The sequence below is a fragment of the Thamnophis sirtalis genome, unplaced genomic scaffold (genome assembly GCF_051295495.1).
Source record: "Thamnophis sirtalis isolate CommonGarterSnake01/CBP01778 unplaced genomic scaffold, rThaSir2_p1.2 scaffold_5, whole genome shotgun sequence".
NCBI lineage: Eukaryota > Metazoa > Chordata > Lepidosauria > Squamata > Natricidae > Thamnophis > Thamnophis sirtalis.
The window spans coordinates 87,634,868-87,662,105 of NW_028261385.1; the positions used below are offsets into that span (position 1 = coordinate 87,634,868).

The 27,238-nt window shown below is 40.6% G+C and overlaps 1 protein-coding gene across 1 annotated transcript in view; it reads left to right on the forward strand.

Moving 5' to 3' along the window:
• The window catches only part of ACO1 (aconitase 1), a 70,039-nt gene that overhangs the window by 29,108 nt on the left and 13,693 nt on the right, over nucleotides 1-27,238 (forward strand). Inside the window, exons 4-17 of the mRNA XM_087716144.1 lie at nucleotides 1,052-1,189; nucleotides 5,266-5,335; nucleotides 5,947-6,130; nucleotides 9,651-9,790; nucleotides 10,644-10,815; nucleotides 13,162-13,262; nucleotides 14,973-15,089; nucleotides 15,626-15,785; nucleotides 17,609-17,744; nucleotides 20,446-20,530; nucleotides 21,627-21,783; nucleotides 22,342-22,466; nucleotides 23,628-23,732; nucleotides 24,551-24,693. Of these exons, the coding sequence (XP_087572270.1) occupies nucleotides 1,052-1,189; nucleotides 5,266-5,335; nucleotides 5,947-6,130; nucleotides 9,651-9,790; nucleotides 10,644-10,815; nucleotides 13,162-13,262; nucleotides 14,973-15,089; nucleotides 15,626-15,785; nucleotides 17,609-17,744; nucleotides 20,446-20,530; nucleotides 21,627-21,783; nucleotides 22,342-22,466; nucleotides 23,628-23,732; nucleotides 24,551-24,693 (1,833 nt within the window). The remainder of the gene's footprint in view (nucleotides 1-1,051; nucleotides 1,190-5,265; nucleotides 5,336-5,946; nucleotides 6,131-9,650; nucleotides 9,791-10,643; nucleotides 10,816-13,161; nucleotides 13,263-14,972; nucleotides 15,090-15,625; nucleotides 15,786-17,608; nucleotides 17,745-20,445; nucleotides 20,531-21,626; nucleotides 21,784-22,341; nucleotides 22,467-23,627; nucleotides 23,733-24,550; nucleotides 24,694-27,238) is intronic.

Below are 27,238 nucleotides of genomic sequence, written 5' to 3' on the forward strand. Positions count from 1 at the left end.
TCTTATACTCCTGTGTGTCTTATACTCTGAAAAATAACTCTAAATGTGGGATTGCATAGATTTAGTCCAGAGGTCTTCAAACATGGCAACTTTATGACTTGTGGACTTCAACTCTAAGAATTATCCAGCCAGTTCTGGAGAACAGTTTCATGGGCGATTCATGTACCTGATTGCAGAATTTGGAGAATTAGAAATATTCTTTTTCTCCTCTTTTACTGTTTGATTTGCAGTCATCACTATCTACAAACCATACTTTCCACAACCGAATGAGTCAGCAATCTCTGGCATTTGCCTATTAGCAGGACCTAGTGCTAGCCAGTTCAGATAACCACAGGTAATTATAGTTAATGCTACAGCACAAGCAATAGAATAGTAAATGTGTGGAACACCTTACCCAATTCCGTTGTTAATTCCTCTAACCCCCATACCTTTTACCTTAAGCTGTCTACCATGGACCTTATGCATTTCTTAAGAGTCCTTTGGGAGAAGGGCGGCATATAAATCCAATAAACAAACAAACAAACAAAGAAGAGGTCTCTAGGGGGACGAGTTGTACCGTAGTATCAATATATCTGCACGGAAGAACCAGCGTGCCTACCATCTTTGTCCTAGTTCCATTTATATGTACTTGTTTTATATGTTTATGGCTATGTTTTGCTTATCTTATCCATTTATTTATGCCATTTTTCATGTATTTATCATACTTGTTTCCTTGTACTTCTTGACAAATAAAATAAATAAATAAAAATAAAAAATGAAGTTGTAAAAGGACAGGAGAAGGAACAAGGAAAGAAAAACGTGAATCTGGAGCTTGTTTGCTTGGAAAAATTTTCTATTGAACCAGAGTGTTTGCTCTTATAGCCCATTCAGGTGTGTTGAATCTTTAACTTCTACCATTCTCCACAGAGCAGCTCCAACCTTGGACCTTACAAAAGTATTGCATGTGTGTGTTTCGATTTCAAAATCTTACTTGCACGTTTTCACAGCCCCTGGGCTATTGATTTTGACAAATTTGCCTTGTGTGTGTGTTTTTTTTTATTTCCTGTTGCAGAGGTGTCCCTGCAGTGGTTGATTTTGCTGCTATGCGTGATGCTGTGAAGGCCCTGGAAGGTAACCCTGAGAAAATCAACCCTGTGTGTCCTGCTGATTTAGTCATTGATCATTCCATCCAGGTTGACTTTAATAAAAGGTAAGAAATGTACCTTAAGCAACATGCAAAAAAAAAAAAAAAAAGACCCAAACTCTTTCAGTGAAGAGCAAGGATTCATTACATTCAGTGACGGGTTTGGGGCAGTTCACCTGAACCGGTAGCAAAAAAGAGCCGAGGTGGCACAGTGGTTAGGGTGCAGTACTGCAGCCACGTCAGCTGACTGCTAAGCTGCAGTTCGGCGGTTCAAATCTCACTGGCTCAAGGTTGACTCAGCCTTCCATCCTTTCGAGGTGGGTAAAATGAGGACCCGGATTGTTGGGGGCAATATGCTGACTCTGTAAACCGCTTAGAGAGGGCTGAAAGCCCTATGAAGCGGTATATAAGTCTAACTGCTATAAAAAATGCTACTGGTTCACCCAAACTGGTAGTAAAAAAATGCTACCAATTTCAGCACACGATTTATATTTCCTAGAAAGCAGAAAATCCTAGCGAATCTAAATTGCGCCGTACAGCTGTTCCCCCCCCCCCCGCTGTTCTACTTACCTTTGCAGACTCAGAAAAGGCTTCTTAATCCTCCTTTTTTCACGTTCATGCGGGCGCGAAGCATAGCAGAATTCAGAGCATTTCACCCCTGCTGGGAACTCTTAGGAAAGTAGCCATGTTAGTCCTAAAGGTACAAAAACAAGATACAGATAGTCCTCAACTAATTGTTCCAAAATTTCCATTGCTAAGCCAGACAATTATTAAGTGAATTTTTGTCCCATTTTGTGACCTTTCTTGCCACAATTGTTAAGTGAGTCACTGCAGTTATTAAATTAATAATACGATTGTTCAGTGAATCTGGACTTCCCTAATGACTTTGCCTGTGAGAAAGTCACAAAAAGTGATCACATGACCCCAGGAAATTGCAGCCATCCTAAGTACGTGCCAGTTGCCAAGCGTCTGAATTTTGATCACCTGACTACAGGGATGCTGCAGTGGTCATAAAAGTGTGAAAAACAATCATAAGTTTCTTTTCTCAGTGCCATTAAAATTTCAAATGGTCACTAAACAAATGGTCGTAAGTCGAGAACTACCAGTAATGTATAATGAAAGTCCAGTGCAATGAGTTTCTTCTCCTTGTCAACTTAAATTGCTATCTCCAGTTAAAACCATTATTATCCCTAATTCTTCTCTAAAATCTATCCATGTGACACCTATATGTAGAAGATCCACAGTTTAAACAATGGGGAAGGGAGACTGGACCTGAACGAACTATGACTGATAATTAAACGTAATTGCTTGAAAAATAAAATGTCCTATCAATATATTTACAAAATTTAATCAATCCTGGGCTAATTCTTTTCCTTTGTGTATCTTATACACAAGCCATTTTCAGTCAAGGAAACTTACCAGACTGATATTTTTTTAAGCTTTTTTACATGTCCACCAAGCACAATAAAATGCTTCTTCATGTTATTCACAATGACAACATACAGTGCATTTGAATGCCATTTTGCATTCTAGATTATTTCTCCAGTGTCATATACCAATGATGCATTATATGTTGTTTGGCTTCCAGGTGAAGTTAAATGTCTTTGTGAATGGTTCACAAGCAGAGACAGCACAGCAGAGGATTTGCCACTGAGGAGAGAGTTCTGGTGGACAGCAATTTCTCCTGAGTCCTCACATCTTAATGTAACCAAGTTTGAAAGCTCTGAGTTAGATGATCTTCCTCAGATAAACAGGGAATGGTGTTCACATGTGAATGTCGGGAATCATTAGCTCAAAAGTTTGCGTTCTTTGAAATGTAATCTTTAGCATAAGGGCATTCCAGGAAACTTGCCAGACGGGACCAAAGTCTCTTTATCCAACAATAGTGTGGCTACTGAAACCTTCCCTTCTTCTCTTCTCTTATTTATATATGAAGCCTGGTGCTCCAAGTCTTGTCTCTGAACACTATTTGAAAATAGTACAAGAAGAAAAACTGAAACAGGAGGCCTGATTAAAGAAAGCCTTCCAGACTATTTTGTTTAAAAATAAAAATCAAGTAAGAAAAGATGTGATAGAAGCAAATACAATTATTCCTTTTAGGGTGTAAGCATAAATAGTTTTCTGTGGTGATTAAAATCTGAGGCCCCATAAATCAAATATCAAAGGTTCAGAGAAAATCAGTCACTCACACACAGGTAATCCTTGACATATGGCCAGAATTGATCCCAAAATTTCCATTCCTAAGTAAGGCAATTGTTAAGTGGGTTTGTGCCTATTTATGACCTTTTTTGCCACAGTTGTTAAGCGAGTCACTGCAGTTGTTAAGTGAATCATGAAATTGCTAAGTGAGTCACGCAGCCGTTAAGCAAATCTGGCTTCCCCTATTAATTTTACTTGTCGGAAGCCAGCTGGGAAGATTACAAATGGTGGCCACATGACCTTGGGATAGTACAAGTGTCATAAATACCTGCTGGTTGCTAAGTGCCAGAATTCTGATCACGTGACCATGGAGATGGTGCAGTGGTCATAAGTGTGAAAAATGGTCATAAGTCACTTTTTAAGTGCTGTTGTAAGCTCAGTCATTAAACGAATGATTGTAAGTTGTGGACTACCTATATTCTATCTTACTCTACAGAACAGACTAAATGAGATTAAAATGTGGTGGCATCACTGGCTCCACCATGAGTTTAGCATATTGTGAAAGGAGGATACTGGTTGGGCACACTGGCCTAAACACAGCCATTGTGTTTCCTTATTCCAGGTTAAGGATTTATTGAGCCCAGATATGTTAACTAGTGGATTTTGCCCTCATGCAATATGGGTGTGGGTCACGGACTTAAGTCTTGAAAGGGGATTAGCTGAATTTGTAAGGAAAAAGGGAATGATCACCTCAGAGATAGGGAACAAACTGAAATTCATATACTGAGAAGACAGCATTTACCCTTGCATCCTGCTAGCATGTTTCTCCTAGGATGTTCTGACCCAGGCTTCCTTAGAAAGCAAGAAGCAAGAAGCTAAATGGTCCCGACAAAACCTCTTTTATTTACATGACTGTGAATTACTTTCATTCACCATCAGCAAGGCTTTAGCAAACTGTCTTTCAGAGGAATGTTTATCCACATGCACCTTATCTCATTTGGAGTGCTGCCAGATAACTAGTTTCCAAACACAGGGCAAAGCAAAACTTGGCACAGAGTCTCTTATAATCACAAACAGAATTTTCTGGACTGAATGAACAAATTGTTTCCTGCAAAAGCCCACTCCCTGTTCCTTCCTCTTTTGTTTCCTCTGGGAGGGCCCAATCACCTCCAAGGTGGCTTTACTCCTAAGCCGACCCTACTTTCTTAGTTGTTCTTGTCTTCTGGCAGCTCTGCACGTGCGCACACTGGGAATAGGCTCCAGCTGTTCTTCTGCCTCATTGCTGTCTAGCCCCCTCTCTGCCTCCCACACAGAGCCCTCATCTGAGCTTTCCTCAGCCCCCTGTACTGGCCCATGTTTCTCCCCAACCTCCTCACTGTCCAACTCTGCGGCCAGCGGAGTCAGAACAAAATCTGTTTGGATCCTAGTCTTTTTGGTCTAATTCAGCCTGGTTCTCAACTCATATGGCCTGCATTCCAGTACCTCTTTACATGTTGCTTTTTCAAAGCCTTGAATGTATTTTTGTCAGCTGTACTTTCCAATCCTTTTCTGCTTACTAGAACGCTTGATCTTGTATAATAAATATTTTAGAAACCTTTCCCTCACTGTTATGTTCAGAATACGCTCTGCCAAAGTGCCTACACGGAATTAGACATTCTGTGAGACAGTAGGAATCATTAGAAAAGCTTTCTGAGTCCTCTTTTCTCCTAACTCTCTAGTGCAGGGGTGTCAAATTGGTGGCCCGTGGGCCAGATGCATCACACACAGCTCCACGCCAGCTCCACGAAGGTGGGGGGAATGTCCTGATGCGTCACGTGACGGCAGTGTGATGCCACGAATTTGACACCGTGCTCTAGTGCATGGCAATTAAAGAGCTCCATGATGCTGAGCTAAATAAATACCGACTCACTCCCCACTTTCTTTTTCAAGGCACAGAGACTGAATCCTACCTCCTGTCCTACTGAAGTTTTCTTACAGTATTAACCTCTTACCTTTCACTGCAGGCCAGACAGTTTACAGAAGAATCAAGATTTGGAATTTGAGAGAAACAAGGAAAGATTTGAGTTCTTGAAGGTAAGATCATACTTATTCTGTGTGTCTGCAAAGCTAAGCATGGAAGAGTCTAGTAAGGTAGAAGGGAATCTACAGAATCACAGTTCCTGATGTATGACATGGGCCTGTTTTTGTCCTGGAAGAATAGCTAAGAAGAGAAGTTGGCAAAGTTTTTTTTTCCATAAAAGAAGGGAAAGAATTACACTTAATAAATGCTCTCCAATAAATCCTCTCCAAAATTTAAACCTTTTTAAATTTGAGCTTGGTTCATCCGTATCACACGTACCAAGCCAGACAGTTAATTTTGTAATTTCTGTCTAGCTCGTGCATCTGGCACAGTGGCTAGCCAATCAGAATGGGGCTGTTTGCTTGACTATGGTATCATAATTTACATCTTGTCAAATTTTAAGATTAAAATAATACAGGGGTCTAGGCTGAAACCCTACATTGGTGAAACCACAAAGTCTGAATGGAACTTCAAAAACTTGGTAGTAGGTCCACGTGGGCAGAATATTCTAAAAACCAAATCTTCATATCCCAATATTTATAAATTGATGACTAGGCTAGAAAAATACTTGATTTTGCTACTTCTTAAGACATTTCCTTCTTTTCCTTTTTTTTTTTTTTTTTAGTGGGGCTCTCAAGCCTTCCAGAACATGAGAATTATTCCTCCAGGTTCAGGAATTGTCCATCAGGTGAATTTAGAATATCTGGCAAGAGTTGTCTTTGATCAGAATGGATTCTATTATCCAGACAGTGTGGTGGGTACCGATTCGCATACCACAATGATTAATGGCTTAGGTGTGCTTGGCTGGGGTAAGTGCTTTTAAAATGAGGCTGTCTGTTCATTGGGACTATAAGTGGTGTTTAGCAAAATTCAAGAATGAGAGGGTGTTAATCTGAATTCCTTCTACCTGTTTTTCCCCTTTCCTAATAAATAATAGACTGGGGCAAAATTTGCGATTTTTTTTCTTAAAAAAATATTGGTTGAGTTTTCATTTGCTGAATTAATGTTCAAATAGCTTTGTATGTTTATGTTTTTATCCCACCTTTTATTATTTTTTATAAATAACTCAAGGGTAGTGAGAGAATACCTTACATTCTTTTCTCCTTCTGTTTTCCCCATAACAACAACCCTGTGAGAGACACTGGCCTAGGGTCACTCAGCTGATTTTCATCCCTAAGGTGTGACTAGTATTCACCATCTTTTGGTTTCTAGCAAGATGCCTTAACCACTAGACCAGGTGTTAGCAACCTGCGGCTCTGGAGCCACATGTGGCTCTTTCATCCCTCTGCTGTGGCTCCCTGTCACTCAAAATATGTGTTACAACCGCCAATGGGTGATACCTGCCAGCACGTGATTTATTGAGCTTTTCGACCCCCAGTAGGCCAACCATGTATAAATCCAAGAAAAGTAAAGTTTCAGAAGAAAACAGAACGTTTAATTCAACTACATATACTAGTTCTGTGGTCGCTGAGGAAATAGTCAGGCACGGGAAGGGTTTTGTGGCTCCCAGTGTTTTCTTTTCCATGGGAAACAGGTCCAAATGGATTTTTGAGTGTTTAAGGTTGCCGGCCCCTGCACCAGACCAATATGTTCTGAGAAAAAAAAATGCATAGACCATGCAATGGAACTTGGGAGTCCTGATCTTGCTGAAGTACAGCTTCCAACATCTCTAACCAAAGTCCAAAATGTGTGCAAAATAATATATTCCCTAAACAGTTTGTCCTCAACTTCCGACCACAATTGAGCCCAAAATTTCTGTTGTTCAATGAGACATTTGCTAAGTGAGTTTTGCCCCATTTTACGACCTTTCTTGCCACAGTTATTAAATAAAGCACAGACGTTCTTAAGTTAGTAACACACTTTTTAAAGTGAATCTGGCTTTGACTTTGATTTGTCAGAAAACCGCAAAAGGTGATCACATGACCCACCCACCCCACCCCCTGGGACATTGCAACCATCATAAATATGAGTCAATTGACAAGCATCTGAATTTTGATCGTGTGACCAGGGGGAAGCTTCAACAGTTATAAGTGTGAAAAATAGTCATATGTTACTTTTTCCAGTGGCACTGTAACTTTGAACGGTCACTAACTGAACTGTTATAAGTCAAGGACTACCCATACTTGGTCAATGAATTAAATAATAGTCTAATTCAGGCCAGGGCTTCATGTCATAGAACCTGTTCACATACAGTGGCAGTAGAGGACCTTATGCTGGGAATTTAAATAGGAGAAGCAAGCAGTTACTAACCCCAGTACAAAAAGAGGGAAGGAATCAAATTCATAAGTGGAATCCCTATTTGATCATAATTAGGCATGGCCTCTGGCCACCTAAATGTTTTTCACACCATTGGTCATACCTGATTCAAGGAAATGCAGGTCTAAGCATCACCAAGTCTATATTTCCTTGGAAAGTTAGGGGTGGTGTGGGAGATACCAGTTAGTTATCCTATGACAAATTAATACCACTACTGAAATAGCCCTACTCTTGAATGGTAGAAGAAAACAAATCAGAGATTGTCCCAGGGTCTGAAGTATGACAAAAGGCTCACAAGATAGAACCACACTTCTCTAATTTCAAAGTGTTCTCCATAAATCACTGAGTCAGATGAAGGTTATTTTTACCTCTTCCGTGGGAAGAGAAGAAGTTTACCTTGGATAATATCAATCATTCTCAGTGCCCAGAAGAAATGTTTCCACATGCCAGGAATATACGGTATATGGGAGAATTCTAAGGTTTATATACCTAGCTTGCATTCTTACTCCACTTTATTTTGAGGGCAAAATCTTCCTGGTTCTCGATTACATCAATTAATTAAAGGCAGGATTGCATGTTGAAGGTGGTAAAGTTGAGATTCTTAACAGATGTCGAAAGAGCCTTGATATACATCTGCACTGTTCTGTGAAGAGACAAGGAAGGTTGATAAAGAAAAGAGAAGTTATGATCGGCATGGGTTAAAAGAAATCAAAAATCACAGAGTGAGATCTTAAAATAAAATATTGTTGATTTCTTACTTTTCTGAATGTCTAACCATTCTGGAAATAGTATAAATAGTAATAGTAATAGTAATTATAATCACATATATACTACTACTAATAATAGTAATAATAATCACATATATATTAATTAGAGCCCTGTTCCTAAATCTCTGAAAGACCCCTTTAAATACCATGAAAAAACCACCAAATTTAAGCCTAATAATCCTCTTTAAAATAAGCTCAAACGAGTAATGCACTTAATCTTTCTAGAAAAATGCTTTGACTCAGCACCTATCAGGAAACCACAGGTTTCTCTTCCAATTTCAGATGTGGTTTGTTTGGTTTTACACCTACACCTACACACATTTGCTTAATCAGCTAACATAAAAATGCAAACAGGGCAAAGTAAGAAACATTTAAAGAGGTTTTTTTTAATTTAGTTAATACAAGTGCAAGCCTTTCCTCACTGCTTGGTATAAGTGTTCTCTAATCATTCTGGAGTTGACTGAAATGATAATGGCATGAAATTTGCTGCCCCAGTTACTGAGCCATGTCTCTCTTATTCTTCTAAAATCACTACAACTACCTTATACCAATTCAAGATCAAAGGTGACAACCCTAGCAGATTTCACACACTTTCAGACTACCCTTAAATATGTTCTTAAGGTCCTTGAATCCTGTATATTTAAATGCCTTGTTCTATTGTTTTTAGGTTGTGTTTTAAATACCCATGGAAAGGGGGGAAATGATTTTTGCATGCATGGTGATTTGCAGAATGCAAGAGAATAGATTCACATGTTAAAAGAGTTTATATGTTTGATCATTAAAGCAGAGCTTTTATAGCAAAACTATATCATATGTTTACATGTACCTGTTTCTTAAACAAGGGGTGAGACACTCAGCTTAATTTCATCTGCAGATAGATAAACCCTGCTTTGAAACTGATTGCCTTGCAACTTCTCAGTCCAGTTTGAGTTCCTTGGGGAAATTGGGCAGGGAACATGCTAATTCACAGCTGTTCTTGTTGGGTCTTCCTGTTAGCATCTGTTTGGATGTTATGAGAACAAAAACATAACCTAAATAGGCCATTGTTTTGATCTAGCAATACACTTTTGATGTCTTTTACTCTACCGGATTTGCATTCCTGAAATATGTAAAGTATCAAGTATATGGAAAAGTTTCATTTTAGATGAATAACTACTGTTTTTATCTCCCTGTCAGTAATGTTGTTGATCCACTGTTGTTTTGCTTAATGGATGTTGCTGCAAAATAAATTAGCAATTCTATTTAATCTCTCTCCTCCCCCCTCTCTTTTTCTTTCTCTCCCCCCCCCCTCTTTCCCACTGATCAGGTGTGGGTGGTATTGAAGCTGAAGCAGTGATGCTGGGCCAACCAATCAGTATGGTTCTTCCTGAAGTGATTGGCTACAAATTAAGCGGTATTCCTCAGTCATTGGTCACATCCACAGATATCGTGCTCACTGTTACCAAGGTAACAACTTGCTTGATCGACCACAGCTGCTCTTGATATAGGCTATTGCTTAATTAATCTCAAAAATCTGCATGCTAATAGATACAGGGTAGGCATTTAATTATATCAAGTGACATCGGTAATGTTTGAACTTTATTTCTGGGAGTATTTATTCCAATGCAATACAATCCACAATGTCACTTTGCGATCACTATTCTAAGCATTGATGTGTGTCAGAAGTATTGAATTAATAGAATAGTTCCATAATATCACCTTTTAGCGATAAGGGGCTCTTGTAACACAGAGATACTGTGCCTATTAGACTTGTGTGGGATTTTTAATCATGATATACTTAATTTGATGACAACATTATACTTTTATTGGTTTCCTAATTCAAAATTGCAGGAAAATGTATTATAAGTTTACAACAAACTTTAAAGGGGTTCCAAGAGGCATAAAAAATAGAACTCAGCCAACATTAAGTTGATTGAGGCAACTGACGCAAACTAGAGATAATGGGGTTTGGGGTTATGGGGGGATACCATAAATGTAAGTTGGTAACTTACATTCAGAGGGATTTTTACTCAAAACTTCCAACAGAACGTTTTGTGTCATATTTTAAATCTGCAACGCAATTGTACTTATCTAGAAGAATTACAGAAATCAATGGAATCTATTTTATATGTTTACTAGATTTGTATGTTAGTATTGCATTATAGGTTTAGATTTGGCAGCAAACTTTGCTTAAATGGAGCCTCAGATTCTCATTTATATATAAAAAAAACCCAAAGCTGAGTTATTACTGGATTTAGTTAAATGTAGTATAGAATATACTGTGAAAATGTAACTGAATGCAAACTTAAATGTGTTGCAGCATTTACGCCAAGTAGGGGTTGTGGGCAAATTTGTTGAGTTCTTTGGACCTGGAGTTGCTCAGTTATCCATTGCTGATCGTGCCACCATTGCCAACATGTGTCCAGAATATGGAGCAACGGCAGCCTTCTTCCCAGTTGATGAAGTTAGCATCAAATACTTAGTTCAAACCGGTGAGTAGACGAAAGACAATATGTAAAATCTGAATTTCTGAAACAGAGAGTATTCATTTCAGATGGAGATAGGTTGCCCGCTTTAATGCCAGCCCTCTGAAACCAACACAGTGTCCATGGAAAGAAATGTAAGCCCCAGTCTTGGCATGTATCAAGATCCTCTCTTTAGAATCTTAATTCTAATGCAATTTTAAAAATTGAATGGAAAGCTGGGATGATTTCCAAAACTGAACGGAGGACAAGATGCCATGTTGCCTTAAGCAATGCAGGGAAGCCCCGTAACAGTCCATTTACTTGAGAGACCGCCTGCTGCCAATTACCTCCCACAGACCCATTAGATCTCACAGGGTTGGCCTCCTCCGGGTGCCATCTACCAGCCAATGCCATCTGGCTATTACCTGGGGGAGTGCCTTCTCTGTGACAGCTCCGGCCCTTTGGAATGAACTCCCCGCAGGGATTCGGACCCTCACCTCTCTCCAGGCCTTCCGAAAAGCCGTCAAAACCTGGCTTTGCCGGCAGGCCTGGGGGTGATGAGTTCCCTCCCCTCTCGACATGTATGGTTGTGCGACTGTTGCCTATTTTTATTATTTGTATTTCGTTTTTTATGTTCCCCTTTTCCCCCTTTTGAATTGTTCGCCGCCCTGAGTCCTCCCGGAGAAGGGCGGCATATAAATAATAAAATTCTATTCTATTCTATTCTATTTAGATATTCCTTGGGATAAAAAAAAATACCTAGGAAAGCTGAAACTATGGAAAATACCCTGGGGAACCGGAGGTAGTAAAGGAGACAAGATTGTGTAATTAGAGATAGCTACTATTGAAGTCATTATGAAAAGGAAATCTCCTCATGGAAGATTTCAAATTCCCATATCAGACTTCAACAATGTAAATGGATCGATTAACCCCAAAAGACAAAAGGATTCTGGGTCAAAGAGTGTGGCTGTTTCAGGCAAAATAGAAAGAAGATATTGGAGTGTTTTGCATGAGTGGGAAAAATGAGACCAGATTTTATATAATGATTCCGCTTGTGGATGTAACGCATGTAATTTATCCTGTTTTCTCAACAAACCCGGCGGTATCCATTTCTCATAATTTCTCATATAAAATGGGATGACAGAGTTTTCTCTTCTCCCCACAGCTCCATGGACAAAAGGGATCCATAGATAGTTCTGAGATTGTATTTGCTATCCTATCAATAGTAAAGTATGCTTTCTTGCATACGAATTAGAGCAATATTTATTGCTTTAGGTGCCTATGCAGAAAATAAAATATTGGACATTTGTGAATTATGCTTAGGTCAGTGTGTGATAAAATAGCTCACATTGATTAGACAATTCAGAATCACAGTTTTAGCAAAATCTAAAATACAGGTCCAACCTCAGGTGCTGATTGTTCAAGTTCCTATACTTTAGTGCATTGTTAGTGAACTTTTTTGGCACCAAGTGCTGAAATGGGAGTGTGTGCACATGTGTGCCGGAAACCATAACAGCAGCCACCCAGTGCGCATGTGCGTGCCAGGAAGATGATCTTCCAGTTTACGACACATGTATGCGCATCACCAGCTGGTCTTTGCGTCCGCATGCATGCCAAAAAATCAGAAGACCAAGTGGCCAGTGCACATGCATGAACTGGAAACTGAAAGATCATCTTCCCGGTGCACGCATGCACCCCAAGCAGCTCCTATTCCGGTTTCTGGCCTCCTGCACCCATGAAGACCAGCTGGGCGGCACGCCAGAACCCAGTGACGGCTCACATGCCTGGAGAGATGGCTCTGCGTGCTACTTCCAGCACACGTGCCATAGGTTGCCATCGCAGCTTTAGTGTATTTATTTAGTAAATCAAAGGATTCATCCAGTCTTCTAATCTGATCTAATTTCACAAACAATACATGTGTCATCCTGAAAATTAAAGTTAGTAACGGACAAACTTATTAATTCAAGAAATTGATTTATGTATTATTAACTCAAGTAGTGGTTTCAAGGATACTACATGCACATTTATATATAGATCATATGCATTTATTTAATTTGCATGTTTACATACAGACAGTATGACTTTCATATACTGTTGAACATATAAATGGTAGCTGTGTAAGTATACACTGGGAGTGTCAATATGATGATTCAGACATGTTTACATTCTTCATTTTTAAAGATGGGTTAGAACTTTACAATTAGGCTCTTAGTGTGTACACTAAATAGACTGGTAGTACCCAATATTGTATATTTGGTGTGATACTAAAGGTTTTCTGAAATTCTATACAGCATCTTAAATTTGCTTTTCCTTAAGAAATGGTCTTTCTATCTCTTTGCACATTCACAGAGTTGCTATTTTTGTCTATTATAGGCCGTGACCAAGAAAAGATTAATTATATAAGAAAGTACCTTCAGGCTACAGGAATGTTTAGAGATTTCAATAACTCCTCTCAGGATCCAGATTTTACTCAGGTACCTTTTCTTAAATTTGTATTTTCCTCTGAGAAACATCCAAGTCCCAGACTTCTAGACATCTCAGGAAATGATCCTGCATCTTCCACTGACTGAAAACATAGAAGCCAATCACAAAACTATTTGGAAGAGCCAGAAAGCCTCTAATGAGTACAGTGATTAAACTAAAGATATATAAAAAGAGGTAATGTTTTTAAAATTACTAGAATTACTAGATGGTCATAGAGTTGGCCCAATAGGCAGAATCTTGTGGCTATCTCTGGCATCTAATTACATTTTTATTAACATGAGAGAAGCCTTTGATGGATTTTCTACCAAAATCTGTTGCCTGGCCTTAAGTATTATGCACCTTGACTTGGTGCAAGCAAAATGTGGAAAACCTCAAGGTTTCTTGTCTAGTTCCTTACTTTAAAATCATGCTGAAGCTCTTGAAACAAGCCAGCACAGGCCTAACGGAGGATCTGCCAAATCAAATTAAGCCCACCACCTCCCTATGGCAGACCACCAAGGAAGGACTTTAGAAACCCTCTATTAACGCTTCATTGCTGGGATTTCAGAACCAGAAGGGATTATGAAGAGCCTTGGCAGCCACACAGTGAAGCTGGTAGGTTAGGTTCAAGTTGCTACAGGCCTACCTTGAAATCATCCCCCAAGACTATGCTATGTATGAATCCTGTTTTTGGGGCTAAAAAAACGGCCTGAAAATAGCCAAAAAATTGCCTGAAAACTGCCCCAAAAAACGGCCTGAAAATAGCCTAATAATGGCCTGAAAATGTCCCCCAAAATGGCCCAAAAAAGGCCCGAAAACAACCTGAAAACAGCCCAAAAAAACGGCCTGGTTTTTGGCATTTTGGGGACCATTTTCAGGCGCTGTGGCACTGTCAGCACCTCTCCATTTAATAATTAGGAAAGAAAGATCATGAGACTCCATACGTGGAAAATCAAATGTACTTTTACTAATTAAAAATGGTTAAAGAGCGGTTGCATAGCGAAGTCTGATTAATTAGGCGCGAAAGCAGTTGATATATAGAATAGCCCATTCCACACCCCCTGGCATCATAGGCCTAGTCCAATCATAAGTCCTTCAAGTGTCAGGTGTGAGATAACTTCAAAAGGCATCACGAAGATGGAATGTCGGTGCCATTAGTCCAGGCGGGAAACACCCACGCATGCGTAGTCTGACCATCCAGAGAACTCCAGAACATTCCTCCAGCACATCGAGTAACCCCACCCAAATACCATGCCCTCCCTCCCCGTTTCATGGCAGCTGAAGCAACAGCAAAGCAGAAGCTGACAGGCACCCGCGAAGACATGCGCATCGGAAACCAGAATTACAGCTGGCGACAGCACGCGTGCCCACAGAGAAGGCTCTGCATGCCACCTCTGGCACGTGTGCCATAGGTTTACCATCATGGTTATAGGGGATCAAGATTGCAGGGCAGAGGGGCAGAGTTTAGCTTCAGCACTTAAGTAGTGAGGGAAAGAAAGATCCACGAGTCACAAGTGCGGACAGACTGCCAAGCGCCCAAATTTTGAACATGTGACCATGGCGACATGAGCCAAGCATCCCTTCTGTTCTGGGCCATTATAATTTTGTAAGTCATTTTGTGAGTGGTTGTAAGTTGAGGGCTACTTCTATAAATATATAAGGGAACAATTTCAAGAAAACTAGCACCTCTCTGTTTCTCTTTCTTCCTGCTTCCTTTCTAGATTGTAGAGTTGGACCTACAAACAGTTGTGCCATGTTGCAGTGGTCCTAAAAGACCGCAGGACAAGGTAGCTGTCTCTGACATGAAGAAGGATTTTGATACCTGCTTGGGAGCAAAGGTGATGCTATCTTCTATTTAAAATATACCCCTTTTTATGGTATGTGATCTTCCTTTTGATATGTTTATTAATTCATAATTAATGTACGGAAGATATATTGCTTTTGTGAGGCTTAACAGGGATACAATCAAGATCAAGTGAGGTACTAATACCACTCTATAAAGCCTTAGGAAGACCACACCTAGAATACTGCATCCAGTTTCGGTCACCACACTATAAAAAAGATGTGGAGACTCTAGAAAGAGTGCAGAGAAGAGCAACCAAGATGATTAGGGGACTGGAGGCTAAAACATATGAGGAACGGTTGCAGGAACTGGACATGGCTAGTCTAGTGAAGAGAAGGGCCAGGGGAGACGTGATAGCAGTGTTCCAATATTTGAGGGGCTGCCACAGAGAGGAGGGGGGGTCAGCTATTTTCCAAAGCACCTGAAGGCCAGGCAAGGAATAATGAATGGAAACTGAACAAGGAGAGATTCAGCCTGGAAATAAGGAGAATTTTTCTGACAGTGTCTGTTTTTGTTTATTTCCGTTTGCAGCAAGGATTTAAAGGTTTTCAGATTGCCCCCGAATATCACAACCACCAAGTCCAGTTTGTCTACAACGACAAGGAGTTTGAACTAACACATGGGTCAGTTGTGATTGCTGCCATTACTAGCTGTACCAACACTAGCAATCCTTCTGTGATGCTTGGAGCTGGTAAGTTGTCATTTAGAGTACTCGCTAAACCAAAGATAGAGGTAGATAGCCCTCGACTTACGACCACAATTGAGTCCAAAATTTCTGTGGTTAAGCGACGCAGTTGTTAAGTGAGTTTTGCCCCATTTTACGACCTTTTTGCCACAGTTTGTAAGTGAATCATGGCAGTTGTTAAATGAATCATGCAAATGTTAAGCTAATCTGGCTTCCCCCATTGACTGCTTGTTGGAAGTCAGCTGGTAAGTTTACAAATGATGATAACATGACCCTGGGACACTGCAACTATCATAAATACATGCCGGTTGCCAAGCACCCAAATTTTAATCACGTGACAATGATTGTGAGAAAACTGATCACTTTTTCAGTGTTTTTGTAACTTCAAACAGTCATTAAACAAATGGTTGTAAGTCGAGGACTACCTGTACTGCACATTTAACCACAATAATTTAATTTAATAATTTAATTTAATTTAATTTAATTTAATTGACAGCAAACTGTTTTAAAGAGTCTTAGATTTCCTTCCACAGAAGTTGAATTCCAGAATTCTCTGGCAAGAGAGAATGGCTATTAACATCAGCTGAAAAGTGATGGAGAAGAGGCTGTTCCCTGCCCCTTTTACTTCTTCCTGATTTTTCATTTTATTGAAGGCAGTACAGATTCCATGAAACTGAATAATTACGTTTCTCCAAGATTTCTTGGGATGTGCAAAAGCACTGCATTCCTGACTGTAACACAGAGTCTGAGATATACGTCAGTCTTGGTTTTCAGTGGCTTGGGCCATAAATCATAGAGAGCACATTGTTGCAGTGTTATTCCATTGAGTTATTATCATGAGAATCATGGAGCTTGCTGGGCGTCTAAGTGTTTACAAGAAAGCAGCAGGAACAAGATTTCCATTACTATGGGAAACAGTGGTTTCACATTTTGGATTTCTCTCTATTTCCGAGGCAAAAGAGACGGTATCAGATTTTCTTTTCTTTTTTTGAGCCATTGGTTAGGACAGTGATGGCTAACCATTTTCCCATCGCGTGCCAAAAGTGGGGGGAGCGCAGGGGGGGGTCGTACGCAGGTGTGCCCACACCAATAATGATATACACCCAACCCCCCCATGCACATGTGACACCCCACTTTTGATGCACGATCGAACCGTTTTTTGCCCTCCGCAGGCTCCAGAGGCTTCCTGAAGCCTCCCGAGGGCAAAAAACAGCCCAACACACAAACCAGAAATCCGTTCCCGAAATTCCAGTTTGCACGTTAGCCCTAAAAGACACTCTGGAGGGTGAAAAACAGCCATAAAGAAGGCCGAAGTTGGAGCTGACAGGGCAACGCCTCATGCCACAGGTTCGCCATCATGGGGGTAGGAGATATAGAAGCATGGGCAGTCGTACGAACAGGCTGAAAAACAGCTTTTATCCGTGGGTTGTCAGACTCCTGAATGCAACATAACTATGTAGTATGATAGACTCGGTCCAGGGCCGGCCCAATGTGCAACATGCTCACATTGGTGCAATATAATATAATGTAAGGTTATGCACATATATGTATAGAGAATTGTGTGTCTGTTAATATGATTTATTGGGTTAGGGATTTTCCTTCTTTCACTGTGAGTTATTGAGATGTATTTAGGTTGGGGAGAGTGCACTAAGGGAGGCTCAGCCAATCTCATTGTACACATGTTGTGCATTGACAATAAAGGTTTGAATTGAATTGAGTAGCAGTGTGCCAGGTATGTAAATGTTTAGAATATATTTGTATAAAAAGTCTAAACTAGGCTGAAGTTCACAAACTCATATACCTATATGTATTTATGACTCTTTATGCAGGTTTGCTTGCAAAGAAAGCTGTAGAAGCCGGGTTGACAGTGAAACCATACATTAAAACTAGCTTGTCTCCAGGAAGTGGAGTAGTCACATATTATTTAAGAGAGAGTGGAGTGATGCCTTATCTTGCTCAACTAGGGTAAGACATTCCTTCTTTCGTTTTTTCCCCATTTATACTTTTAATCTCAAAAGTAGATTCCTCACTGCAAAAACAAAGAAACGTATGTTTAATCAAGTAGCTGTAACCAAAAAGTAAGGAAACTATTGCCTTAAAGAACCTAATAAAAATATAGCAATTGCAACTATATGTGCTGTTAAATTGTTACATTTTGGTCACTATAATATAAAAAATGTTGCGACTCTGGAAAGAGTGCAGAGAAGATCAACAAGATGATTAAGGGGATGGAGGTTAAAACATATATAGAACAATTGCAGGAATTGGGTACGTCTAGTCTAATGAAGTGGGACACAGTGGCTCAGTGGCTGACCATGTCGACCAGAAAGGTCGGCAGTTCAGCGGTTCAAATTCCTAGTGCCACGTAACAGAGTGAGCTCCCGTTACTTGTCCCACTTTCTGCCAACATAGCGGTTTGACAGCATGTAAAAATGCAAGTAGAAAAATAGGAACCGCCTTTGGTGGGAAGTTACAGCGTTCTGTGCGCCTTTGTTGTTTAGTCATGCTGGCCACATGACCACAGAGACGTCTTCAGACTGTATTGGCTCTTCAGCTTTGAAATGGAAATGAGCACTGCCCCCGAGAATTGGGAACGACCAGCACATGTGTGTGAGGGGAACCTTTACCTTTACCTTAGTCTAATGAAAAGAAGGACTAGGGACAGTGGTGGGAATTTAACAACCAGTTCTCTGCCCTAATCATTTCTTCCAACAGCCAGTTCACCAAACTGCCCAGAAAGTTAACAACCGGTTCTCCCGAAGCAGTGCGAACTGTCTGAATCCCACCACTGACTAGGGGTGACATAATAGCAGTGTCCCCGGGATTGGGTGGCCTATAAATCTAATAAATTGAATTGAATTAAATTGAATTCCAATATTTAAGGGGTTGCCACAAAGGAATGGGGGGGTCAACTTATTCTCCAAACTACCTGAAGGCAGGAGAAGAAGCAATGGATGGGCACTAATCAAGGAGAGAACCAACCTAGAATTAAAGAAAAATGTATTGACAGTGGGAACAATTAACCAGTGGGATAGCTTGACTTCAGAAATTATGGTGCTCCATCACGGGGGTTTTTAAAGAAGAGATTGGACAGCCATTTGTCTAGAATGGTGTAGCATTGCCTGTTTGTGCAGTGGTTGGACTAGAAGACTTCCAAGGTCCCTTCCAACTCTGTTATTCTGTTTAACACTTTGGATTTCCAGAGCATCTGAAGCTGCAATTATATATAGTTACATACTTACATACTATCCACAACTAGTCATGTCTTCTCAGTTCATGCTGCAATGGCTTTAAGAAGTTGCAGACAAGTACTTTATGAGTGATCTTGATCTTGTTTGCTCTTAAATGCCATATTTACAATAGAATCAAATGAGCTGCAGGGCTTTAAAAATCACTGGTTCCGTTGCTCTATATCAGGGTTGTCAAACTCGATTTCATTGAGTGCTGCATCAGGGTTGTGTTTGACCTCAGAGGCCAAGGTAGGGGTGGCCAGCTTGACATCATATGTCTTGTGGGAGCCTGTGGTGGCTCGAGTTCTCTGCCAGCGAAAGCAGGTTCCTGAGCTCTGTTTTTGCCCATGACGCCCTCCTGCAGCCCTCTGCCAGCGAAAACGAAGTTCGGGTGTGCTACACGTGCCCCCCCCCCGGGCTCCATTTTCACAATAGAGGGCTGCAGGAGGCCATCGCGGCCAAAAAAAGAGCCTGGGAGGGCCATGTGTGTCCCTTCTGCGCTCCGTTTTTGCTGACAGAGGCACTATTTGCTATTACTAGGGTGGCCCCACAGGCCAGATCTAGGCACCCCTCTCTCTATAAACCAATTCACATGTTCAGCTGAAGAGGGGAGATACAAACCAAGTACAGAACATATTCAGCCTATGCTTTGTAGACATTGACTCTGAAGGTTAAGAAGGCAGCTGCACACAGCTAGTATGGGAATGTTGCATATGCCAGCATCATTCACTGCATTACAGATTACCTGGGAAGTGGAAGAAATTTCACACCACTTTTAATTCCATAAGAAAAGGAAAGAAAAAAAATTAAGTCCTTGGTGGTGATTCTAGGGAGATTCACTTACTTTCCAACTCAATTTGTATCAAAGAGTGCCATGTTTACTGTATGCCATATTGAGATGCATGCATGGCAAAGCCCAGCTCAACTGAATTGTACGTAAGAGGATAAAGTGTCTCATGATGTGTGGAGTTTATAAAATTAATCTTTATTAAACAACAATCTGAATACTTATCCCCCCTGCTCATAAAGTGATGTGTCAGAAAAAAGGTTAAGCTGGAAAAATTCCTTTTATACGCAGTCAACTTTCCCCCCCCCCCCCATCCTCGGTCTGAGCAGCGGTCTACAACCAGTTTTTACAAAGGCCATAAGCAGAGAGTGATTGTGAGAGGAGATTATGGTTACGATTTCACTATTTGAAACATGTGGAACAATATATCTAAACAGTTATCCAGCCTCCTGCTGTCCCCTTCATAGGAATCAGATTATGCAAAGCTTCCTTGCCCAGTTAGAAGAATGTACCATCGTCATCACCAACACTATCGTTATTATTCTGAATTTATTACATGATCTGGCAAACAGGAGAAATGCAATTGTGTGATCTTTCCTTTTCTACTACAAGTCCATTGGTAATATATTGACTTTCATCCTCTCCACAGGTTTGATGTAGTTGGCTATGGGTGCATGACATGCATTGGTAATAGTGGGCCTTTGCCGGAATCTGTAGTTGAAGCCATTACTCAGGTATTGCTGAGGTTTTTTTGTCCCGTGTTGTTGCAATTTTGCATACAAATTATCAGAACCAAGCAAAAAATGGGATTGGCAGTGGCTGGATTTGTGGATAGAGGTGGAAGTATGTATGAACACTTTAGATATGCAGGAGCGAAGGCTTATTGTTCTTATAGGTAGCTGTTCACTTACTACTGTTCATTTAATAATGGTTCATAATTACAATGGCCAATGGACTCATCCTTGAAGTTGCAACTTTCACACCACTACCACAGTCACATGGTGGCAGGATGCTTGGCAACCAACTTTCGTTACAATGGTTGCAGTATCTTGTGGTCATATAATCACAATTTGCAACCTTTCCAGCTGGCTTCCAACAAACAGATTCACTTAACCCTCATAAAAATGGCAGTAAAATCAGGTCTGATGATGATTTGTTTAATGACCACATTGCTTAGAGACCAAAATCATGGGCCAATTGTGGTTGCAAGTCAAAGACTATTTATAGAAGGAAAATGCTTATTTATTTTACATTGATCTAACATTGTCAGTGTAATATTTAATGATAGTTATCATGCTCTTGCACTGCACAGTTTAAGAACTATTGACATGATAGAATTGTGTCTCTTTAAAACAGAGGTGGAGAACCAAGGCCCCTTTATTATTTGTGGACTTCAACTCCCAGAATTCCTAAGGCCTGTATGGCTGGCTCAGGAATTCTGGGAGTTGATGTTCACGTCATGAAAGTGCCATGTTCCCCACCCCTGCTTTAAAAACAGTGCTCTCCCAACTTGACAACTTTACAATATGTAGACTTCCAACTCATAAGCTATCTGAGAATCCTGGGAATTGAAGAGGGCACATTTTAAAGTTGCCCAGTTTGAAAAATCCTGCTGTAAAAGAATTCCTTGCTCTTACAGTACAGGAAAAGTAACTTTGAACTTTATTTGGAAATGGATAGCCAACTTCCAGTTTTTATTCAATATTAGAGGCTGTTTAGCGTAATCTTTAATGAGGAGTGAGATTTCATGTGCCTTTAATGGACATTATATCTTGATGATGTGAACAAATAGAAACAATTTTTTCCCCAATATGGACGGTATTTTTGCAGGGAGACTTAGTAGCTGTAGGGGTGCTGTCTGGAAACAGGAACTTTGAAGGCCGGGTCCATCCAAACACACGTGCTAATTTTCTGGCCTCCCCTCCACTGGTAATCGCTTACGCTATTGCAGGGACCGTAAGGATTGACTTTGAAAAGGATCCTCTAGGTAAGGCATATCATTTGCAAACTATTTGAATTTTTGAAGAAGGGTGTGACTTTAAATAAGTTAGAAACCATACCAAATCTCCGGGTCTCTGTGTACAGATGGAGTGTGTAAAGGGATTGGGATCATAAAAGACTATTCTCCATATTTCTCGGTATTCCTTAAACATTATACATATATATATATATATATTCATGGAGAAGGGATCAACCTGGCTATAGAAAATGAGATCCAGTTCAGCTCATTGCCTCTATGGAAGACAAGCTAGTCAGTGGTGGGATTCAAAAAATTTTACTACCGGTTCTGTAGGTGTGGCTTGGTGGGCATGGCTTGGTGGGCATGGCAGGGGAAGGATACTGTAAAATCCCCATTTCCTCCCAATTAGCTGGGACTCAGGAGGCAGAGAAGAGATGGGGGTGGGGCCAGTCAGAGGTAGCATTTACTGGTTCTCCGAACTACTCAAACCTTCCACTACCGGTTCTCCAGAACTTGCTGAGTACCACCTCTAAAGCTAGTAGTCTAAAGGATACCTGCTGAAAACCAGTGTTCCATTAATTGCAGGTGCCAATGCAGAAGGCAAAAAGATCTTTCTGAAGGATATTTGGCCTCTGAGAGATGAGATCCAAGCCATTGAACGTCAATATGTAATTCCAGGAATGTTTAAAGAGGTCTACCAGAAAATAGAGGTAAATTTAGTGTTAAATTGTGCTTTCTGCATTTGCTCTGATGTTACATTTGCTACTTGTTACCTGTAAGTTAAAATTTCAGTCGAAATCATAAAGGTTCCTCCAAAACAAGTGAGAGTTCCGTTATGAGCTGGGTAAGAGAATTATATTCTAATAAAAAAATCACCAGAAAGATGAGGAAAGGGCCAATATGGGATTGACCAAACTTTGGGGCACTTTTTAAACCTTGTTGGAAACAATGAAAATTTTGGGGAACCTGTTTTGGCTTGCCAAACAATGAGGAGGTTGGGAAGGAACATGGGCCAGTTCTGGAGTCTGGGGAAGGTGCTGATGGATGCTCTGCATCAGAAGCAGAGATAGAGCCAGGGCCGCCTGACATTTCCCAGCCACCCGAGAGGCAGCTGCCTTCGGAATCTGAGATAAGTGGCTAGGAAGAACTACTGGGGCCTGTTCCAGATGCATGTATGCACAGAGTTGTTAGGAGAGGAGAACAACTGAGGACAAGGAGTCGACTCAGGAAGCAATGCACACGTGGAGGCTGAATGGCTCTCCCTGGTTGGGGAATAAATAGAAAGAAAGGGGAGTGGTTGTTGTAGGAGACAACAGTTCGGATTTCTGAAGATTTTGCTCATTGTGTTTCATGCTTGCCAGAACTCAATTTACAGCTTTGTGGCTGGAAGCTCCCAGCCTGGCAATTATCTCAAGGAACTGATAAGGTATGTTACTGCAGTTAACTCTTCGAAAGATTATTGCCTGGACTTTTCCGATGTGTGAATGCCATTAATTCACAGGACATAAATAAAGAGGGGGTTTTCGGGACAAGAATTCTGTTTCTTTTTTCTGCTAAGGCTGAGTCAGAACAGGGTCTTTTCAGAGAAGGAAAATTATAAATAGGCACTATTTGACTTTCCTGGTCTCAAACTTAACCAGGTCAGACTAAGACTGAGTTGGAAAAACAGGCATGGCCTGATGAATGTGTAAAAGAATAAAGCCTTTGTTCAGAAATTGAACAATAAGCATAAACCTGCATGTTTTCATGTGTTTCTGAATCAAAAATAACTTTTATCTGACCTTACTTTATTTCCTTAGACTGGAGATAAAGGGATTTAGAAAATTTATGTTTACTATGTTTGTATCCTAATTTTTTTTTAAATTTTCCAGACAGTAAACAAATCTTGGAATGACTTAGATGTCTCATCAGACAAACTATATGCTTGGAATCCAAAATCCACATATATTAAATCTCCTCCATTTTTTGAAAACCTGGTAATTCTCTTTTCATGGCCCTTTGATGAATTTGCTGATAAACATGCTTTGTGTGTTGTGGTTTGTTTAAATGATTTAGGTTTTTAAAAAAGTTTCTCTAAACGTTTTGTAAAGTATAAACAAAAGTACCCTGTCTACTAACAAAGTATGAAGTATAAGAAGTATCTTGAGGGAGGGAGGGAGGGAGGGAGGGAGGGAGGGAGGGAGGGAGGGAGGGAGGGAAGGAAGGAAGGAAGGAAGGAAGGAAGGAAGGAAGGAAGGAAGGAAGGAAGGAAGGAAGGAAGGATAATTAAAATGAGTATTCATTAGAAGGAAATAAACTTTTACATATGCAAAAGTATTTCAAGTAATACTTGAAGATTGTAGATTATCTTCTAATTAGGTCAGTGCTCTGATTGAATAACAATTCAGTTTATAATCTTTAGATTATTTGGATGCAGGAGGAAAGGTGGATATACAAATAGAAGGTGGGGGATGTGAACCTCTGACTATCTCCCCCTCCATATTCGTATCTCTGGTTAGGGAATTATCTATATGAATTGCTTCCTATTTACTTTTGGGAATAGCAAGTTTAGTAATTATTTTAAAACACTGTTCTTCCTAGAATTTGAGGTTCAAATTTTAGGCAAAACAGCACAAAGTGAGAAAAAAGAAAGGTTATGTACATTTAGATTTTTCCAATATGATTAAGAATGTCCAGTTCTTAGATACTTTGGAGGAATAAAAGCTTGGTATATTTCTGTTCTCATAAACCAGTCCTCATTCATATCCCTGACAAATAAACTTGACCCTTTTTTGTGATCTTTTTTCATCCCCAGACCCTGGAGCTTCATCCCCCTAAATCCATACTGGATGCTTATGTCCTGCTGAATCTCGGTGATTCTGTGACAACTGACCATATATCTCCTGCAGGGAATATAGCAAGAAACAGTCCGGCTGCCCGTTACTTGACTGGCAGAGGGTGAGTCCAGTTAACACCCTAAAGGAGAGGAATTCCTTCCGGAGAGAGAAATTCTACCTACTCTCTTCGCCATCATTTAGTTGTTCGGTTGTAGATTTCAACAGCAATATCTAGAACCCAATTACTGGGTCTGTGTAACTACTGCCAGTGCTGAAAAGAAATACTTTGTAACTGCTCTCCTCATTGCACCAATTCTTGTGATGAGATTCCTGGTGTCTCTGTTTTTTTTCTAGACTCCAAGAAGAAAGTTACCGTATTTTTCGGAGTACAAGACGCACCTTCCCCCCCCCCCAAAAAAAGAGGTGAAAATTTGGGTGCGTCTTATACATCGAATGTAGCCCTGTCCACTGCCACCAGTAGCCAAAAATGTGAGGCATGGAGGCAGCGATGGTCTATAGCAATCCCTGCAGCCTGGAACAGCTGATTGGGGGTATTCTGACAGTCCGATCCACCCGCCAATCAGCTGTGCTGAATCAGGCTGCAGAAAGTGCTGAAGCTGACCTAGCTGGTTAGAATTTGCAGCAGCAATCACATTCAGAAAGCACAGTAACTGATTCAGCAAGATTCAAAATAATAATAATATATAATACATTACCAAAAGCAAGTTTCCCAAGGTAGCAGTAAATGCAAGCAAAACACAAGCAGTTTCACTTTCAGTTCTCAGCTAAGCTAGGCTCCTTCCTGTCTCCTTGTTGCTCACATAGGAAATTCCATAGTCCAAATAGCCCTCATCGGCTGACTTAGTTGCTATGCCTATTCATTGGCTGACCTTGTTACCATGGATGCTGGTAGGCAGAGGCAGAATTTTTCTTATTATTATTTTCCTCCCCAAAAACTAAGGTGCGTCTTACACTCCGGAGCATCTTATACTCCGAAAAATATAGTAGTTTCTTTAATGAAAGAGAAATGCTATCCGTGCACAAAAGCAAAGCATATTTTCTGAATCATTTTGGAGGCACATTCATAGTTATAAACGTGTATCTAGTCACCCGTGTCCAGAGGTGGGATTCACTTGCCTTCCCTACCAGTTTGCAAATGTGAGTGCATGAGCCACCATGTGCACAGTGCTTGCGCATTACATCCGGGCATGTGGGCAGAGGAGTCATTGCTACTGGTTCACACGATCCGGAGAGAACCAGCTGAATCCTGCCACTACCCGTGTCCTAGAACAGTGTTTCTCAACCTCAGCTTCTCTGGACTTCAACTCCCAGAATTCCCCATCCAGCATGCTTTGTATTAAAGTACTCAGTCTTTAAATCCTCCAAATTGTATTGTGTGATTCAAATGCTGAGTGTGGGATTTCTTTCTTTTGTGCATTGAAACATCTTTCTGGCATATTTAGCCCCTTGAATTATAGCAATAGCAGTAGACTTATATACCGCTTCATAGGCCTTTCAGGCCTCTCTAAGCGGTTTACAGAGAGTCAGCATATTGCCCCCAACAATCTGGGTCCTCATTTTACCCACCTCGGAAGGATGGAAGGCTGAGTCAACCCTGAGCCGGTGAGATTTGAACCGCTGACCTGCTGATCTAGCAGTAGCCTGCAGTGCTGCATTTAACCACTGCGCCACCTTGGCAAATTATTTTTGTTTGTGTTAGAGGTATTACTCTTCCTGGATATACAGATGAGAAACAGACCAGATAATCTGCCCCTTCTTCATTGTAATGCTATATATCTGCCACCATTTCATTTACAGTATAAAAAACAAGGGACAGTCTCTTCTGAGCCTCTTTCACTAGCTGTTTTGCAGCTTCAGGCTATATCCTCTCTCATCTTATAAAGAGCCGTTGTGGCGCAGTGGTTAGAATGCAGTACTGCAGGCTACTTTTGCTGACTGCCAGTTGTCAGCTTCCAGCAGTTTGGCAGTTTGATTCTCAACAGCTCAAGGTAGACTCAGCCTTCTGTCCTTTTGAGGTCGGTAAAAACCCAGATTGTTGGGGGCGGGGCAATATGCTGACTAAGGGACATGGTGGCTCAGTGGCTAAGATGCTGAGCTTGTCAGTCAGAAAGGTTGACAGATCAGCAGTTTGAATCCCTAGCGCCATGTAATGGAGTGAGCTCCCGTTATTTGTCCTAACTTAGCAGCCAACCTAGCAGTTCAAAGGCATGTAAAAAAAATGCAAGTAGAAAAATAGAAACCACCTTTGTTGGGAAGATAAACAGCATTCCATGCACCTTCAGCCTTTAGTCATGACCACGGAGATGTCTTCGAACAGCACTGGCTCTTCGGCTTTGAAACAGAGATGAGCACTGCTCCCTAGAGTCGGGAACGATTAGCACATATGTGCAAAGGGGACCTTTACCTTTACTTTATGCTGACTATGTAAACCTCTCAAAGAGGGCTGTAAAGCATTGTGAAGCGGTATATAAGTCTAAGTGCTATTGCTATTCCTACCTGATTGTTTCCTCAGTAGCATTTTTTGCCAGTTGTTCTTAGTTTTTCTCACATATTATTACAAGGGATCATTTACAAATGTTTAAAATGTTTTGAAAATGTTTTGAAGATGTTCCACAAGTCTATTCTTCCTTGATTACCTTTTTAGA